Here is a 20,131-nt window from a genome sequence, read left to right as displayed (position 1 = left end):
CCTCGCCGAGATTAATTGCGCATGCGTATCATGTACACACACGCCTGCCTATGCCTAGTGTACGAGCTCAGTGGCCTGTTTTGTCAGCATTGACTATCATGAGTACACTATATATTTTGTAGCCCAGATGTTGTTCTTTATAAAAATGTATCCTATTCAATTCAAAAAGAACACAGGACTAACACTAACCACATCATTTTTGGGTTTCATTGATCCCGTCTGTCTTTGCTAAACACACCCAACTTGTTAGTCAACCTTGTAGACCATTGTAGATCTGGTTGTGTTCCTCATCATCTTGCAGAAACTGTTTCAAATTTAGCTTTTGGCTGAATATATTTCTACCCAACAATGAGCTAATTATATATGCCAGCAACCCAGCTGAGCCTGATCTGCTAATACCAGCACCACAGTCATCATACTTTTATTATTTCAGGATCACAGTGCTTGGCTGAGGATGTTTTACCACCAAAATATTCTCTTCTCAGTTGTGGTTATATGTCACACTATTCCAACTGACTGATGTGATATTGAATTGGTTGATAACATGTTCTTAAGATGAGCTACATTCAGGAACAAGAAACAAAAAACAAGAAGTTAAAAAGTCTACAGCTGTAGTGGAAAATGTTAAATTAAATGAAATGAAAGCATAAGTGACTACTGTATAGGATATAAATACTTAAATGGTCACCTACAATGGTTAAGGCTCAGGGTTACTAATTGGAAGGCCGGGGTTCAAGCCTTAGCATTGCCAAGCTGCTATTGTTGTACATTAAGGCTCTTTAATCTTTCTGCTTCAGGGGTGCTGTATTATGGCTGACCCTATGCTCTGACCCAAACATTTCCCAAAAATGTCCATAATTTTTATTGTGCTATAATGTATATGTGACAAGCAAATGCCTTTCTTTCTTTCTTTCTTTCTTTCTTTCTTTCTTTCTTTCTTTCTTTCTTTCTTTCTTTCTTTCTTTCTCTCTAAGAAGAAAGGATAATAATACTAAAGATAAAAATAATTATATAATATGAATAGAATAGCTCAACACAAGATACTATAAAAAGAAAAATGTTTCTTTCTTGTCCTAAGGAGTGATGGTTTACCCTTTTGTCCCAAAAAAAATGTAAATGATTTTTAATGGTATGGTTGATAATTGAGGATGTGATTATACACAGTGACAGGTTAAAATTAATTTAATATATGCATTATTATTTATGGCATCAATGCATTGATTTAGTTACACTATACATACACTATACATAGACTATTTACACTATAAAATAGTTTAATATATACTATAAAAACAATCTTATACACAAAAATGATCAACATAATCTAGCATAACACATGAAGAGAAATAGACCTGTTAAGATGTTCAGCTGCATTACATTATATAATTAATGTATTATTGTGAAGAAAAAAATGTGAAAATTGAAAATAAAATCGAAAATAAAATTCCAAATGTTTCTAATTTGTAAATAATTCTATATATATTTTTATTCAGTATGGAATGATGAATAAAAATCACAGCTAAATGGCAAATTAAATGATTCTTCTAGCAGTAACTTGAAATGTAGCTTAACTATGTGGACATGCTTTGAAATAATTTCATGCTAATAGTGGTACACTGGTACATGTTATGTATCGATATATGTGGGATCTTTTAGTCAAGTCAAGATGCTTTTATTGTCATTTCAACCATATATAGCTGACGCAGTACACAGTGAAATGAAACAACATTCCTCCAGAACCCTGATGCAACATACATACAACAATCACAGAAACAGAAAACTGAGGACTATTATGTGTCCTCGCCACATAAAGTGCATGTGTGCAACGTGGTGCAAACAGTGCAAAGACAACACAAGACAGTGCAAAGACAACACAAGACAGTGCAAGACAACACAAGACAGTGCAAAGACAACACAAGACAGTGCAAAGACAACACAAGATAGTGCAAGACAACACAAGACAGTGCAAAGACAACACAAGACAGTGCAAGACAGCACAAGACAGTGCAAAGACAACACAAGATAGTGCAAGACAACACCAGACAGTGCAAAGACAACACAAGACAGTGCAAGACAACACAAGACAGTGCAAAGACAACACAAGATAGTGCAAGACAACACAAGACAGTGCAAGACAACACAAGACAGTGCAAAGACAACACAAGATAGTGCAAGACAACACAAGACAGTGCAAAGACAAAACAAGACAGTGCAAGACAACACAAGACAGTGCAAGACAACACAAGACAGTGCAAGACAATACACAAAACACAAAATAGCTCCGGCAGTAAACCTGTTGTAACAAGACAATGTGAACAAAATTGAACAGTAGCCAAAATGTAAACAAAATGTTGTGCGAAAGAGCAATATAGCAGCAGCTGAGCAAAGATGTGCAAAATGGCATGTAAACAGTTTATGGTAATGAAGTTAGTTAGTTAGTTGGTTGGTTGGTTAGTTAGTTAGTTAGTTAGTTAGTTAGTTAGGTAGGACAAATCTATTATCCCTGAAATACAACGTCATTGTTTCAACATTTTGGGGTTCAGCATCCTGTTTGACGTTGATCACACCCACATGAAGCCTTATTTCTATTCAGTCTCATTGAAGGGTTTTAGTAACATGCTTTGACTTTCACTTTGACTTTCATAGCTGTTACTGATAGTTCATAATACAGGGTTTAACAGTATTTACTACTGAAAGCAAGCAGTTATTGTGCCTCTGTAGAATAACTGCTACTTGTGCAATGCTTTAAATATAATGGCATGTGGACTTGATGGAAATCCGTGCACATGGTCTATGTGTGTGTTAGTGCACAATGTCATGAATGATGTCACCAGAAAATATAAGTATTATTATATTATTGAGATGATTTTTTTCCGCCCGACGTTCAGCAATATAACTGTGCACCTGCTGCGTAATGAGGTTAACGTGTGTCCGGGCGCATGCGCACTGTGTCACGTAAGAGGACCGGATGCTTGAAGGCCACGCCCCTCCAGCATCTCCGGAACGTTTTGGAGGCGCCGAGAAGAGCCGCACTGTCAGTTTCATCCAGACCGAGCAACAGGTAAGAGCACAATCTTCTCCTCACACTCCGCTGCTCTGGATTACGTCTGTGCAGTTATTAAACTTTACTGAGACGAGTGTTTATGACAATCTATTTTATTATTAAAACTATACTTCATCCTTATTAGAGGAAATAGTCTTATGAGTGAAGGTGCAGACTTATATACTGAAAACTTTATTTCGTCCTGCTCACCTCAAACCTACCGTAACAACCAGAACATATCTTATACTTAAATTATCTAATATACACTGTGAAGTTGATAAGTTGATAAGTTGATATGGTGTGTGTGTGTGTGTGTGTGTGTGTGTGTGTGTGTGTGTGTGTTGTGTTGTGTTGTGTTCATCCTATGAAGACTACACAAGAAAATGGCAAATCTTTTATAAGCTGTGTGTCAGTGTTTTGTTTTAAGATCTAGTTTTGAGATTCTAGTTTTAACATTTAGAGTTGTTTTAATCCTATACTACATCTAAATGTGTTGCTTCTTTTTTTCAGAATTGTTTGAAAGTGTGGATGTGATAAAAATCAAACATTAAAACATCTTTCATGAGTCATGAGTGTTCAGACTTTCAAATAGCACTGTACATTTAGATATTTAGATATATAAGTGACCTATGATGCAAAGTTCGGTGGTGGAAATAAAAATGTATTTTTAAAAGAAATATTGTTTTACTGTTATTGTTGAATAGAATAACAGATGATGATGATGATGATGATGATAATAATAATAATAATAATAATAATAATAAGCTAAATTTGTCATAGAAATAATGTATATAGTCTTCATTTTGAAATTTGCAGAGTTGCAGGTTCTTAAGGAGATAAAGGTGTTTCCTCTATATAGGAATAGAAAAACAGGCTTTTGATAGAAAATGAATATGCTACTTTATAAATCCATTCACATAAATTGCTGTGTTACATTTACTTAAGCATTACGAATAATTTACACATGATCATTTGGACGTATTCCTATATCTTACCTTTTATTCAGAACTGGACCCTAACTATTTATGAATGCTGTTTTTGTTCCTGATACTGATCATTTTCAGCTTTTCTTTGTATATCGGTGTTCATATATCAACCAGAAAATAAACAGCAATTCAAACTAAAAATGTATTTTACTAAAATCAGCAGAAAACAGATTATTCTGTAAAGTAGGTGGTTATTATTAGAATGCATCCTTTCTGAAATTAGTTTTTTTTTCCAGCTAATATTTATTTTTCCTTGTCTTCATCATCCATTGTTTCATCTCTTTGATACTTGTCATATACACGGTTCATCAAAAATATTTTTTTTACCTTTGGTAATATACAAAATAAATCCACAGTGTTTATTATGGAATATTTTACCATATTAAAATTCTTAGGCATTTATACAAATATGACATTGTTATAAAATTATCCAATAGACACAATGAATGCCATTCCACGCACAAATAGCTTTATTTTCCATTTTCCTCCCCATTAAATAATTATTTAATTATAACAATTATATACTGTCTAACGCAGTTCGACTAAAATGAATCAGGAACGGCTTGATTGCTTTTATTGTGCTTAGATTTGATTAAAAAAAGAATTTATGTATTGGTCAAATAACAATTTAGGGTGAAATTGGTTTTTGACCAATAGAAAAATTCTTTTTTTAATGTTTATGTTTTACCATGGTCCAAAATATTAAATACTTCTAATAATTTTCTTTCTCTATTTTTATGTTTTAGGAACACCATATTAATATATGAATTAATTGTAGCAGCCTGATCAATTTGAAGCGCAACCCGAAAATAATACAGCTGATTATATTAAAAATGAGTCTGACGCCACCAGACCAAAGCATTCATAAACCTAATGAGATCTATGTGGAGGACAGCAAAGCAGATCTAATGCTCCCGTGTTTTCGCCGAGACATGTACGAGGAGCCTCTCTCCTCCTACCATAACGCACCGCTCATCTCTCATCTCTTACGAAAAACCATCCACAATAAGCGCTCCATTCTCAACAACAATCAACTGTACATGCCAGCGACCTCCACTGCTAGCTCTAGCATGGCTGAATCAAGATCTTCAGTAACTGAGACTGCTCAAGAAGACTGGAGTAACCTGTCGTCTAAGGACAGCCAGCTGGAATTAATGTCTCCTGGTCACACTTCCAGTGGACTGAGCACTGAACCTGAATGTCCACTGAGCGAGCACGTCCAGGCAAAACGAGCCAGGGTGGAGAACATCATACGAGGCATGGCGAGCTCACCGAATGACAAGTCACATGCAGAAAGAGAGAGTGCTGAGAATGAAGTTAGCAGGTATGACAGAGAAGTGTACAAAGAGAACAAACGCAAACGGAAGCTTCCTCAGCACCAGGAGCACAACAATGCTGGAATTTCAGCCAAAAACCATGATGCTAATGTAAGCAGAGACGAAGAGTGTCACAAGCTAAGAAAACAGCTCCAGAGCATGCAAAGGCTCTTACATCAACTCCAGGAGAAATTCTTACAGATGTATGACCATGGTAGCTCAAATAGTGAAGAGAAAGGGGAGCAGCAAGATGACCACAAGCTTGACATGAGCATGAATTCTGACCACAGTGGCACGCTTAAACACAACGATAGCATTCAATTAGTTGAAGATTTGAATTTGAGCTCACAAAAAGATCAAAAGAATCTAAAGGAAATGTTAAAATGTGAGCTCTCCAGGGCTATAAATGAAAGTGTTGAAATGGTGTTCACAAAACTCTCTTTAATCCTTGAGGACCAATCACCACAGCTACGCCTGTGTCAGAGTCCGGAGTGCACAAGTATAGAAAAACAAGACCACCACGCCTGCACTATAGAGTCTCCAAACTTTGACAATGCCACAAAACCAAGGCCTGTAGGCTGCTATGAAAGCACACCATCTCATAGTCCAGAGCACCAGACAGAAGCTTTGTCTCTAGTGGTCCAAAAACCTCCATTAAACCCTTTGGGTTCTATAAGCCATTCAGTAAAAAGGCCCTATCCACTCCACCAATCTCCATTTCAGTTCAGTCACAGTGCTCCTCTGCATGACAGTCAAATTTTGGAGCACCTCCTCAAATATGGACCTCATGCTAATTTTAGTGGGATCTCTTGCCTGCCTCCATCTTTGGACAGATCATCCACAGATCCAATGGTTCTTCCTTGGGAAAGCATTGCTATGAGGTCGAAGGTAAGCTCTGGACACCTCGGGCAGCATCATCGCCCTGGAGTTCTGGGCCAAGTGGCAGTAGATGGCCTTTGCCTCCCGCATGTCAAGATGGAGTGTGGAGAACTGCAGAGTATGGCGGAGAGGAGCACCTTCCTGTCACTCAATATATCCTTTTTAAAGTTAAAAGCATGACATTATATGTGTGTAATTTTTATTACATTGTGATTTACCTCATGGAGTAAAACCAAATATGAAAACATTACTTTAAAAAAAAAATTACAATGTGTTCAAAACATGAATAGAAGGTGCTTTTTTAATTGCTTTTTTTGCACAAGCAGTCAGATAAGAAAACGAACAAACATTTTGTACATGACAGTACTGCCATCTCGTTTTTTATTTATATTTCCAGTGTTTCTGTGCATGCTATACAGACTGGATTTGCTCACTAGAAGAAAATTATATTTTTTTGCATCTCAGAAATTAAATTCTTGGATCTGGGGAAAATTAGAATACCTTGAAGAGTTTATATTCAGATACATATAGAGGGCATGGCTTTAGATTATTTTGGATATTACAGTAGCAACATAGCGTAGAATATTGTACCAATCCAATCTCATCTAATCTAATTTCAGATTTCACTAAAAACTCAGTGTTACCTGCAGTGTTTGTTTTTCATGGCGCATACTCTTAGTTGAATATTCATACAAATATTTGTCCAATTTGCTGAACCGTTTTCTGAACCTTCTTCCATCTCTGTAATTTCCTGTTATTTGCAATGTAGTGTTGTATATGGAGCGGAGAGAAGCAGCAAAACAAACTACCTGCTCTGGTAGCCCTACCTTGGTGAACAATGACTCGTTGAATTGAGTGCTGCACTGAGCAGGTCCACTAACCCAGACTTCAAGGAGAATATTTCCTTTGATCTCAGTAACCCCAAAGAAAATTGTAGCATCTTCTTTAATCTGGGCCCAGTAATGACTGTAAGTCCAGAAAAAGACAAATAAAAAGGAATACAAGGCTTTGATAAGAATTGTCAGGAACAAAAGCCAATTTTCAAAGGCAGAAAAAGCAGCAGTTTCTGTTCAGGAAATTCTCTTGATTTTTTCCCCCCCTTGACTTGAAAAGGTGCAGAATATGTTTCTGTACTCTCCATGTGATTGGAATGGCTTAGAGTGGTCACTTTTTTTTTTTTTTAAATAGCTTTCTGTTATCATTACGTGCAACCTCTGGATCCATATAATCCATATATGTGGTGTATATGTGCATATACTAGGGCTGTTAAAATGAACACGCTAATAACGAGTTAATGCAAATTCATTTAAATGGCTTATAATAATGCAGCGTGCATTCTGTTTGACCGTTTTTATAAAAAATATAAATAAATATAAGTGGCGAAAGTAAAACCTTCAACACAACACACAGTTTATCACACGGCATCGTTTTTTTACTCTTTGCACACATCCGGCAATCAAAACCGTCTGTGTGGAAACATAGCAAAAGTTCTGTTCAGTGTCCTGATGATTAACATAATTTAAAACACCGTAATTACTTTAAAACCTTCACGAGAATATTTTGTCTTCAAGCTCTATGTTGAGTATGGTTTCACTAATAATAAGCATACATTTGCATAAAGCATGCATTATTGTTCATGGTAATGTTGATTAGAGTATTAAATACTTAAAAAGTATTAATTTAAGGTACATTTAGATCAGATAAAAAGATTATGTTGTGATTAATCACGAGTTAACTCATGACAATCAACTGATTAATCGCGATTAAATGTTTTAATCTATTGACAGTCCTGGTATATACACACACACCGAACCTATGGCCCGCTATCATCATTAATTTCCGTGCAAGAATGTTTGTGATGGTGAAATTCTTTTGTTTGTTTAGGATGCTAGGTAAGATCCTGCATTAGATGTTGTGTTGCCGCACAGGCTTTAGTTTTCTTCTGAACTATGCTACAGCATCCTGGCCTTTATTCATCTTTTATATCAGAATCCCCGTTTCAAAGGCACTGCTTACTAATGAATAATTACTGTGATATGACCTTACAGTGGAAAAGAAACTATTATCTAATGCATGAGTCGTCATATTATTCAAGAGACATCTAAAAGTGATTCTCGGATGCCAGGCTGTGGGATCCTGATATCCAAATTGCGTTTGCTTTCGTAGTGTTTTCCCAACAAATCGATTACTATTGACGGACATGAAACTAAGAGGCTTCTGTGGAAGTCTCTAATTGAAATCCCTAATCTGATTTGTTTAGCTATTTTTCCAATTAGCACGTGCTGTTAAGTGTTAATTGAGTCTGTGGTAAGTGTAGAGCTGTGTAAATATATTTCATTTGCACCGCACTGTCGAATGACTAGTCAAGATAAATCCAAAGGAGTTAAATAGGACTCTGTATAGAATATCTTTATATCCAATTAGACGATAGTGTAAGTACATTTTATTACCAGGGAATTGCCTGTTTACATCTTTACTGACTGAAAGAAAACCATGCTGTACATTTTTTTTCTAACAAACATATTGTCCTTAACTTTAATACATTCAAGAGGGACTAACACCTAACCATTTGAAGAAAGCCAAACTGATGTTCTTCTACACACGGTACCCAAGTTCAAACATCCTGAAGACCTTTTTCCCAGATGTCAAGGTACCTTATAAATCAACTGCACACAATACAAAATAGCTTTTATTTTCTTTTTGGCCATTTCTTTCCTTTAAATACATTAGTTTCTATAGATATAATTTAGCAAGGAGGTTTTTTTTTTTTTTAAAACAGTCCAATCCCAGAAACATAACTCTTATTTAGCACATTTTTTTTCTTACCTACTTTTGACCATTACAAAAGCGTAAACAGTCCCATAACAGTTCCAGGGACGGATAGTTTATCTTTAACACAGTCCTTTAAAAAGGTTCCTCAAGTCAGCAAAAGGAGACAAAAGGAGAAAGGAGGCGAATATGCAGCTTCCTCTATTCAGAGTTAACCCCGAAATGCTGTGTAGTCACTCAGCTGTCAATAGGCAACAATAGAGCACTGCTGAGCTGCGGACAGAGACGAGGAGTTTAGGCCCTACAACAACAACCTGTGTATACTGACTGCACATCCTGTGAGTGTGTGACATGTCCTGAGGCTCAAAACTCATCTGAATAGACAAAAAAGCAGAACTTGTTCTGTGTCACTATCAGATGAATGTCTCACTATCAGATGAATAAAATCACTTGAAATAATTTGAACATTTCTTAAAAATGTAAAAAATAAAATATTACAGCTGTCTACCTTTGCTAAATATAGTGATATGGAAAATATGCATATTGCCTTTTTTTATGTAAAATCTAGGGTTTTTAAATATTGTTACCAAAGATTAACAAAGACATTTCTACAAATTACAGCACACGTAAGTATACACATAGTTCTGTGTATGAGGCCTCATTATATAATTTATTATATTAATGAAATTTGATTTGTATATCTCCATAAAAAATAGACATTTTGACAAAACAGAACGAAAAACTGAATGAAAAAGCCATTAGGTGATATTTGCAAGGAAAAACATGAGATGACGTGAGAAAGAAATCTTGTAAGAAACCACACTCAAAATGGATTCAGTTCTCTTCATCCCTTCATTATGGTTTCATCATTGTTGAGTTATCAACTATTCACTGAGGGAGACTTGAGAACCTGTTTGTTGCCTTTGCCAGCCATATCACAGTGCTGTCAGTAGAGGATGTTGATTAACTTTTTAACTTTTTCATAACATCAGGTGTAACTTTTAATAATTAAAAATAACATCAGGATTAACTTTTCATAACATCAGGTGTAGACAGCAGCTTTATATGTGCTTGTTATAACACATTTATGTTTTTCTAAAAAAAAACAACAATTTATAGGGACTTGTATTTAAACTCTCAACCAAATCAAAACAATGAATAATTAATAAACAAAGAATTAACATATAAAAACATGCTATTGTTTTATAATTGGTACATGAGAGTTCTAAAAACAGAGGACTGGATGCTTTCTGGTTACTTGGAACATTAAAGGCTCAAACTGGGTTTTTCTTCTTATTAAATGATAGAGAAAAGACAAAAGAAATGGTTGTGGGTGTATCACTTACATTAAATACTAGAATGTATGTGATGACAGGAACTTGTTTCGCCGACGTTCGATAGCATTAAATGCAACTACAATCTGATAGAAAAAAATTTAATTTGTAATTACATAAAAATATCATTGTTGGAAAAATTGCTCTGCTATATGAGTCAAAAAACACTTTTAGACATGCTGGTAATAATAGAAAATCAACCCTGGATTAGTAACAGCCCTCAGCTTTGTGCCATCACACCAACAATCATTGATTATTTTTTATAACAGCACCTTATCTGTTACACACCAGTCCTGGAAATACATTACATACGGAAGCAGTACTTTTTAAAACAGACTGGTGCACACTATCTGCTTTAGCTCCTTCTGCCCCTTTAGCACTTTGTGGGGGCTAGGGCTGAATGTCCCCCTGCCCTCCAAGGGTTTGGAGGACTTGGGCAGAGTCTCCTCCTAGTCCAGGGCTGACCCATCTGTGAGAAGTCAAAGTGAACAAAGACAAAGTTAATCCCATTGTCTGATTCTATACCCATCATCTAAACTCAGTGAACGCGAGGTTTCCTCTTGGACTCTTCCACAGTCACGTTCTCACACGGTGCACAGAGAGGGAAGAAACGTCTTTGATGGCAGCTCAGCCCTTGGGCTTTTTTGGCTTCGTTTTTTCTTCTCTTTTTGGTTGACCAGATAAAATAACAAGGCTAATGTCAAGACTGAGTTCAGCCCCAGTGTTTTCATTGCTGGCTGTTTATGCACAAGAAGCTGGTGGGAAAAAGGAATTGTGTCAAAAAGATCTATAATAATCTATAAGAAACTGTAAAAAAAAATAAAATAAAAACAATAGTTACATAGGTTAACATAAACTTTATTGATCCTGAAAGGAAAAATCAATAAAAAACATATTTAGTCTGTATCACTGGAAGAGAAAACACTCACACCGGCAACATACAGTCTGCTCCAAAAATATTAGAACAACATGGGCAAGTCTCTTGTGTTATACTGAGAAGGCATTGTAGTTTGAGATAAAAAAAAAATATATATATATAGAATTGAAGCGTTCATTTCATCTAGAACATGCTATCTTTGGTGGCATATCACACAATTTTTAGGTAAGCAAATGTATTGGAATAGATAATAGTTTACTGAATAGTTGCATTATGTTTGCTTGCAATAACTGCATCACACACAAACCACGGACTTTACCATCCTGTTGCATTCCCCTTTTGTAATGCTTTAGCAGGTTTGTACCACAGCGTCTTTCAGTTGTGAGTGGGGTGGTGGGGTAGGTGGCCGGGTGTGTGTTTGTGTGTGTTTGTGTGTGTTTGTGTGTGTGTGTGTGTGTGTGTGTGTGTGTGTGTGTGTGTGTGAGTGTGTATTGGGGGGGTTACACCTTAAGTCTCCTGAAATGCATACTCAGTTGTGTAAGACCTGGTGTTTTCTGGGCCTGTCTTGCTATATACAGCGGGGAAAATAAGTATTTGACACATCAGCATTTTTATCAGTAAGGGGATTTCTAAGTGGGCATTTTCAGCTTTCTGGTAAATGGCAGCAGATTTTTATCCAGAATGTCCCGGTACATTTCTCCATTCATCCTGCATTCAATAATATGAAGTCTGCCAGTACCCTTGCTGAAAAGCAGCTCCAAACCATGATGCTTCCACCCCCAAACTTAACTGTTGGTATGGTGTTCTTGGGGTGGTGGGCAGTGCCATTTCTTCTCCAAACATGGTGTGTAGAATGACTGCCAAAAAGTTAAATTTTGCTTTCATCTGACCATACTATAGTCTCCCAATAATCCACAGGCTTCTCCAAATGCTCTTTCGCAAACCTTAACCAAGCCTCAACATGCTTTTTGTTCAGCAGTGGAGTCTTGCGTGGTGGGCGTGCATGGATGCCATGGCGGTTCAGTGCATTGCTTATAGTTTTCTTTAAAACAACAGTACCTGCTGATGCAAGGTCTTCCTGAAGTTCTGCCCAAGTGGTTCTTGGCTCTGGGCAAACTCTCCTGATTGGTCTTTGGACTCCTTGGACAGGGATCTTAAGTGGAGCACCTGATCGTGGCCGGTTTATGGTGAACTGATGCTCTTTCCATTTCCGGATAATGGCCCCCACAGTGCTCACAGGAACATTCAGCATTCTGGAGATGAGCCTATAACCATTCCCATCAAAATGCTTTTCAACGATAAGATTACGAAGATCTTGAGAGAGTTCTTTGCTTTTACCCATCATGAAGTCTTGCCTGTGTGCCTCCTGGGTAATGAAAAGCCTTTATAGGCCATCAATTAGGACTAAAGCAGCAATTAGTACTGATAGGGGCAGTGTTTCTCTCTCAATACTGACAGATTTCAGGTGATCTCCTGGCTTTCTATGCCATTTTGCACCTTGTTATCTTCATGTGTTCAATACTTATTCCCTGTGTCATTTCACTTTATTTATTATGACTCAACTTGTATACTTAAATGTTCTGATTTCTTTGTATGAATTCAATATTTGGCTTGATGGCTACATCTGGTGGAAATTTTGTGTTAATAGCCCACTTAGAAATTCCCTTACTGATAAAAATGCTGATGTGTCAAATATTTGTGTCCTATTTTCCCCACTGTATGAAGTTCCTACAAATTAGACTGGGTGCATTTCTTTGTAATCACAGTATACAGTATTTCTGTAGAATGTTTCTAAATTCATTCTGCTGCTTCCATCATGTGATATATCCTCAATAAAGATTAGTGAACCTGTTCTAGTCATGCAAGCCCAAACCATTACATAGCCTCATCTGTGCTTGACTGATATAGTTTTTGGATCATGCAGATCCTTTATTTCTTTACACTTCGGACTTTCAGTTGCTTTGGCGGAGGTTAATCTTGGTTTTAGAGCTTTTTGTTAGAACTCTGTATTTCTTTGCCAATTTCAATCTGGCCTTTTGATTTTTACTGGTGGTGAGTGGTTTGTACCTTGTGATGGCTTCTATATATCTTCTTTGAACAGTGGAGTGTGATCCCTTCACCTCTGCACTGTTGTGGTTTTGGTGATACCAACTGATGTTGTTTTTTGGGTCTGGTTTTTAGTACATTACCAATGTTTTTATCTTAAATGTCATATCAAATGGTTGCATTCTATGTTGTATCATGTCCTGAATTGTTTAAAAAACCTGTAAGAAACAACAAGGCGTTGAAAGCATATTTTGATATTAAACCCATATGTCTTCACCGTATAGCAAAAACAAAAGAATTGGCAGTTCCATTATTTTTAAAGGGGAATGCATGGATGCACAGCATAACCCCTTATATTTTTTTATGAGCCTGTAAGATTACATATGATAAGATAAGATAAACCTTTATTCATCCTACAGTGGAGAAATGTCCATGTTACAGCAGCGAAAAAATGTGCAGATATGAAGCAGAGACACAGTTTAAATATATACAGTACAGCATATACATACAAAAGAAAAAAACAAACACAAATTAATTTATGTATATGTATTTATGTATTTAAATGTATGCAATTATATGCGCTATCTTACTCTCTATCTTACACAATGTAGGTTGTTCTAAGCCTTTTTGACAACTTGACCATATTTGACCATATTTTGCCTGGCACCTCATCACTTGTTTTAGTTTCTGCAGAACCCAGACAACCTTTATGTTTTCAATCATGTGAAGTCTTTATTACTTACTAATGCCAGGGCATTTACCTACAACATTAATTCAATTATTTTAGACTATACAATTTGTTGTTATTAACGTCTCAGAAATAATGTAGTTGCATATTTCTCTTTCTCATTTATTCACAGTTTAACCGCTGCATCACCTCCCAGCTAATCAAGTGGTTCAGTAACTTCCGGGAGTTCTACTACATTCAGATGGAGAAGTTTGCACGCCAGGCCATCGTGGATGGAGTGAGTGATGTGAAGGACATGTCTGTTACCAGAGACTCTGAAGTCTTCCGTGCTCTTAACATGCACTACAACAAAGCCAACGATTTCCAGGTATGTTACTTTTTATACATGCTTTAATTACCTAGATCAGCAGTCACAACATGGACATAGCTTATTAAATATGCTGCCCGATGTTGAAGAATTGAGGCTGGTTAGGGGATGATTGACCATTGCCGCTATTATGTCAGTAAAAGAGGAATTCATATTTTAAAGAATAGAAACGATGAGGTTACATTGCCGAGGAATAGAAGAAAAAAACAGAAGTTAATGATCATGGTAGTAACTGTATCTCTGCTTTAAATCAGGCTGCATCACACCACTCCATCATTGATTATTTTCCTATAAAAACATTTCCCCAAAAGTTTTATTTCTTGCTTAACTGCTATGACACATTGTTTCTTCTCTTGAGTATGATACATATGCTACATCAAATAAAGCTAAGCAGTGATTCTGTCGGAAGGTGATCATATATAGCTACTGTCCGTGGTATGACCTATGTGTCATACTGCACCCTTGGCAGCCGTTATTCGAGAGCACCGCCCTGCTTTAGCCTACTGTGGGAAGAGGAAACCACAGAATCCTGCTAAAACAACTCAGGATTAGGAACAGGGCATGCCTGAGTGAGGCCAGGATTGCTACTGATGCGGAATGCTGAGAAAGATGCTGCAGATTCTGAGGATGAAGGGGTGGCCGATGGGAACAGCCGGAGACAGTTGTCTTTACCTTGGGCATAAGACATTCCTTTCCCAGGGCTTGCTTTTGTACTTGGAGAAAGAAATTAGCCTGTGTGGAACATCAGGAGCTTGCTTAGCCAGTCTATGGGAAAAAATGGCACCAGATTCCGCTTCTTTCTATTAAACCCTCACACATCCAGTCTAATCACAATGAACTATGTGTGCCACAAAAACAGTAAACTCAAGGGAAGAGTTCTGAGTCGTAGTTTTTTTTTAAAGCAATAATCAAAGCATCCGTCGATGTTGGTCAGCTAATGGTTCTGACACTCTATTTATTTGAAACACGCTGAGAGTAAAGGCATCAAGTAAAGAAAGGTTCACAATGATTTGAATCAAATTAAAAATTGCACATACAGATCTACAGAATACTGTGCTAATGAACAGCGTAACGAAAAAGGGAGATCACACTTGTCTGTTGCCATTCCCTTCATATCATCACAGTGTTACATCAAAGACTAAGAGCATTAATTTAGACGAGAATAATTCAGCTCTGCTCTGCTCTTAGTTAGTATTATTAGTTCACCTGCTGTTTCCTTAAGAATGAGAATCCTTTTAATTTAAGATCATTTCTTACCACTGAGACCTTGTGTCAACTTTCTTTGATTGACAGGTGCCTGATCGCTTCTTGGAGGTGGCTGAAATCACCCTGCATGAATTTTATACCGCCATCTCCCTCAGCAAAGATTCCGACCCGTCTTGGAAAAAAGCCATTTACAAAATTATTTGTAAACTGGACAGTGAAGTTCCTGATGAGTTTAAGTCTCCTTCATATTTGTAAATACATTTGCAAGCCGCAACTACTTCCAGGTCGGAAAGAGGTTTTTAACCAAGGAAGTGTTCTGATTTGATCACCATTTCGACTTGTAGAGTCGAGCTCTGATATCTGCTGTGAATAGGAGTGCTGTAGGAGATTCTTTAGCCATTTGAAATGTTCACTCTTAATACAGTGAATCAAATGTAAATATAGTTTTCATTTCATATGTGTGAATTGTACTTTAATTTTATACTGCCCAGTGTATATGTCAAGTTATTTGGTTTTGTTTGGATAAATGTATTTTTTTTGTCAAACAAAAAAAAATGTTTTCTGTTATCCTGCAAACTGAAATTTATTTAGCTTGGCTTTATCTTGTATTATAATTTCTGGTATAAGTCGGAACTTTCATCTCATGGAGAAACATGGCTGTAACATTAAACATATATGAGCTAATGATAATAATTCAATGACATGCTACTTCCTGCCTGTAGTGTAGTTCAGTATATTGTGAAAAATTATCTGAAGTATTCCAAGGTTTGACTTATACTGCTACCAAAATAAAATTTAATTAAATAAAAAGTATTTGTTATATATATTACCAGCTGTTCCATAGTTTTATAGTTCATTTTTATTTGTTAGTTAACAGTATTAGAGAATCTAATTCATTGTCTCAATGAATGCTGTTGTTGGACATTTAAAGCTCTGGAAACATCTGGTCTGCTTGCGCACGTGACGAGCCTTAAACACTATTGAAAGTCCTTTTCCCCAACACAGCTCACTAAGGTGCTAATAATCCACAACATAAAGGCTGCTGGTGAGGGTGCAGAGTTGTTTTGTTCTTTGCAGCTGATTCAAGTCACATTTCTAAGGCCTTCATTCATTTGCAACTGCCATGTCTTAAAAACAACAACAATGCATTCTCTGCTCATGACTAATGCACATGAGCACATGACAGAGATCTGCCACCCCGGCAGAATTCCACTCCAACATCCACTGTTTTCTCCAAGCACCGGCGTTTCGCTGACTCATCACTCTTCTTTGCTACTGTGCCATGGTGTGGAGGGCTCGCTTTTTTACTTTCTAAACACATTAAATAAATCCAATGCACATTATTTGTATAGCTGACCAGATATACATTTATATTTGGTGTTCTAATGAGAAAATCACAAGAAATAGTTCCCTGATATGACATAATGAGGAAAAGTTGACAGGGCTAATGGAATCCAATTTATTAGGAACACATTTGTGAAATTTTCTAATCAACCGATCATATGGTGCTGCTTTGGGACAATATTGTTAAAAGTGCTGTACAAATAAAACTGAATTGAATATAGCAGCAGCACAATGCAGAATAAAGCATGGCAATACAAGAGCTTCAGTTAATGTTCTAATCAAACACCATGTCGTCTCAGAGTTCTTCATGCAAAACTTTCTACACAGAATGGTGATTAGGAAGGGCTGGTAAAAAAACAAAAAAAGGTAAAAGGAGAATCCCAGACTGGTATAAGCTGGCACTAATTCAATTCACCACTCTTTACAATTACAGTGAGTAGAAAAGCATCTTAATTACAGAATACAGCGCCTGTAATACAGAAATCTAAAGCAGTGGACACAGATTTACCAAACAACTGGAAAAAGACCAGGTAATGTTTTTCCGCTTTAACCTCCCATTGAACATAAACTCTGAATTCTCGTTTAGTCACAAAAAGCAAGTAAACATATTACACAGAGAAAACAGGCCACACTGAAGACTGCTTTAATTGATCTGCAGAAGCTTGTTTGTGTTAATGTTTTAATCAGAGCACGCTGTAGGCCACGATGAAAACACATTAAACAGGAAACCCTGCAAGGCACCCGAGCAACAATTACATCTGAAAATCACAATACTGGAGAAATGAAAACACAAGTTTAATTTGAGTTGTGAGGAGAAGAAAAATAATAATTATAATAATAACAGTGTGGCAATTAATTCTGAGAAATCTGCTTTTAATTTGATCAATCTCCTTCTAAATAAATTGGCTTAGCTTTTCAATTAAAACGTACATAATTGTGATGAAGCGTTCTGCTAATGGTAAGATGTTCTATTGATCACTCTCTTGATGAGAACAAGGCGGTAAGTGCTTTTCTGTCCTTTTCAACTTTAGGTAAAGAGCCTTTTTTAATTTTAACTTTGAATCAGATAAAATGTAAACAATCATTTTGAGAGACTTGAATAAAACACAGTGAAGAGTCAGTATTATCAAACAGCAAGACATAAAATTAAGGTTAAATTATTACACATAAAAAAGGGGAAGGGGGCTTTTCTATCTGTTCATAAATATATGGACAAAAGTATTGGGAAGCCTTATATTTCCAGCTATATATGTTTATTCCCCAAACTACTACAAAGTTGGAGGCACACAATTGTATATAATATCTTTATATTGCATTAATGAATTGCTTTTTACTTTATTTACTTGGGCTAGAATACAAAAATCTTTGTCAAAGCTCTTGAGTGGCCTGATATAGAGCTCTGATCTTAACCATAATAAACACCTTTTGGATGAATTCAAACACTGACTGCACCCCAGGCCTCCTCACCCTTCATCAGTACCTGATTTTACTAATGTCCCTGTGGCTGAATGACCACAAATCCCCACAACCACAATCCAAAATCTAGTGGAGCATCTTCCCATAAGACTGGAGGCAAATGGAAAACGAGATGTTTAAAAAGCACATACCAATCTAGTCAGGTCTTCACATAATTATACACATATAGTGTATATTCGATCCACTTTAGTTTTGATGGAAGGAAAACAATGCCACCTTGTGGCCTTACACCAAGCTGCAAGATTAAGGATGCCTGTCAAATATTTTATCACCTATTAATTCTCCTTGTCCAAATAGCAAAGATTGCCATTGCCATGCATCATTTACATTATAGACCTATTGCATTTCGCTACAATGATAATAAAACATTTATAATAAAGCCTTTAAATCTGAAGTTAATGTTCATTTTTTATAAAATATGGGGGTACAGTATATTATGCCATCCAAAGGGCTCGGATGGTAACATTTGAGCTCTTCTTGTAATTTTTTATTGATATCGCTTTTAATTCTCTACTTCAGAAGACAGAGAGAAACATTTGTATGCTTTCTGTCATTTTCAATTTTGACCAGAAGAGGAAAGCTCTATTATATACAATAAGTAAAAAAAGGGAAAATAAGTATTTGACACATCAGCATTTTTATCAGTAAGGGGATTTCTAAGTGGGCTATTGACACAAAATTTCCACCAGATGTAGCCATCAAGCCAAATATTGAATTCATACAAAGAGATCAGAACATTTAAGAATACAAGTTGAGTCATAATAAATAAAGTGAAATGACACAGGGAATAAGTATTGAATACACTTTATTTAATACTTTGTAGAAAAGCCTTTGTTGGTGATTACAGCTTCTAGACGCCTCTTGTGTGGAGAGACCAGTCATCTGCATTGCTCAGGAGTGATTCTGGCCCATTCTTCCCCACAAATGGTCTTTAAATCTTGAAGGTTCCTTGGGCTTCTTTTATGAACTTTGATCTTCAGTTCTCTCCATAGATTTTCTATGGGATTTAGGTCAGGTGATTGACTGGGCCATTCAAGCAACTTGATTTTCTTGCTTTGGAACCAATCTACAGTGCCTCCTCACTATAGCCTTATAACAAAACAAACATATTAATCAAGTGCAGCATTATTGTATTCTAAAGCTTATAGTATTTTAAAAGCACTATTGTGTTTTGTTTATATTAGTAGCTTTTAATAGTCTACTCTGCAATTGACAGTATAACAATTATATTCAAGTATATTTATTTTACAAGCCTGATAACACAGCACATTATTCCAACTGGCATTAGTTTTTATTAGATTTACTAAATAATTCCTTAAGGCCATTAACCATAAATGCAATAGGAAATTGAATTTATTTAATTGAAAGATGAATTTTAAAGTTTTTCACAAAACAACTTTTTTCTTGATTTTTTTTAATGCTTCGATTCCACCTTCTATTATTTATCTAACGTTATTTATATTGGAAGTTTCATATTTTATAGTTTTATACAGTGACACTTTTTTTTCATTATGTTGTATCATTTGCACTGAATGTTGTTTGGACAAGTACATGTCTTTTTGAAGTGTGTTCTTATTAATTTTAGTTGTAGTTTTGCATCCTCTTGTGGTAATTTGTGTTGTTTTATGTAGAATCTTGGTCCTGGAGGAACTCTGAGTTGTTTCACTGTGTACTGTACTGTATATAATGAAATGACAATAAAAGCAACTTGATTTGTATTTGTACTATTACTTATTAATATAGTTATTTAATACTAACACACACAGAAACAGACACATAAATGATAATACAGTTAATGTA

General features: G+C 36.1%; 1 protein-coding gene across 1 annotated transcript; it reads left to right on the top strand.

Annotated features, from left to right (window-relative positions):
- Positions 1 to 3,015: 3,015 nt before the first annotated feature.
- Positions 3,016 to 16,277, top strand: prox2 (prospero homeobox 2). Its single transcript, XM_046856054.1, has 5 exons — positions 3,016 to 3,061; positions 4,776 to 6,377; positions 8,767 to 8,874; positions 14,111 to 14,305; positions 15,599 to 16,277. The coding sequence occupies exons 2-5, from the start codon at positions 4,863 to 4,865 to the stop codon at positions 15,764 to 15,766; spliced, it is 1,986 nt and encodes a 661-aa protein (XP_046712010.1). The 5' UTR covers positions 3,016 to 3,061; positions 4,776 to 4,862; the 3' UTR covers positions 15,767 to 16,277.
- The last annotated feature ends 3,854 nt before the right edge of the window (positions 16,278 to 20,131 follow it).

Source organism: Silurus meridionalis, chromosome 8 (assembly GCF_014805685.1).
Source record: "Silurus meridionalis isolate SWU-2019-XX chromosome 8, ASM1480568v1, whole genome shotgun sequence".
Lineage (NCBI taxonomy): Eukaryota > Metazoa > Chordata > Actinopteri > Siluriformes > Siluridae > Silurus > Silurus meridionalis.
Note: the sequence above shows the minus strand (reverse complement) of the source record. Positions and strands in the feature narration are given on the sequence as shown.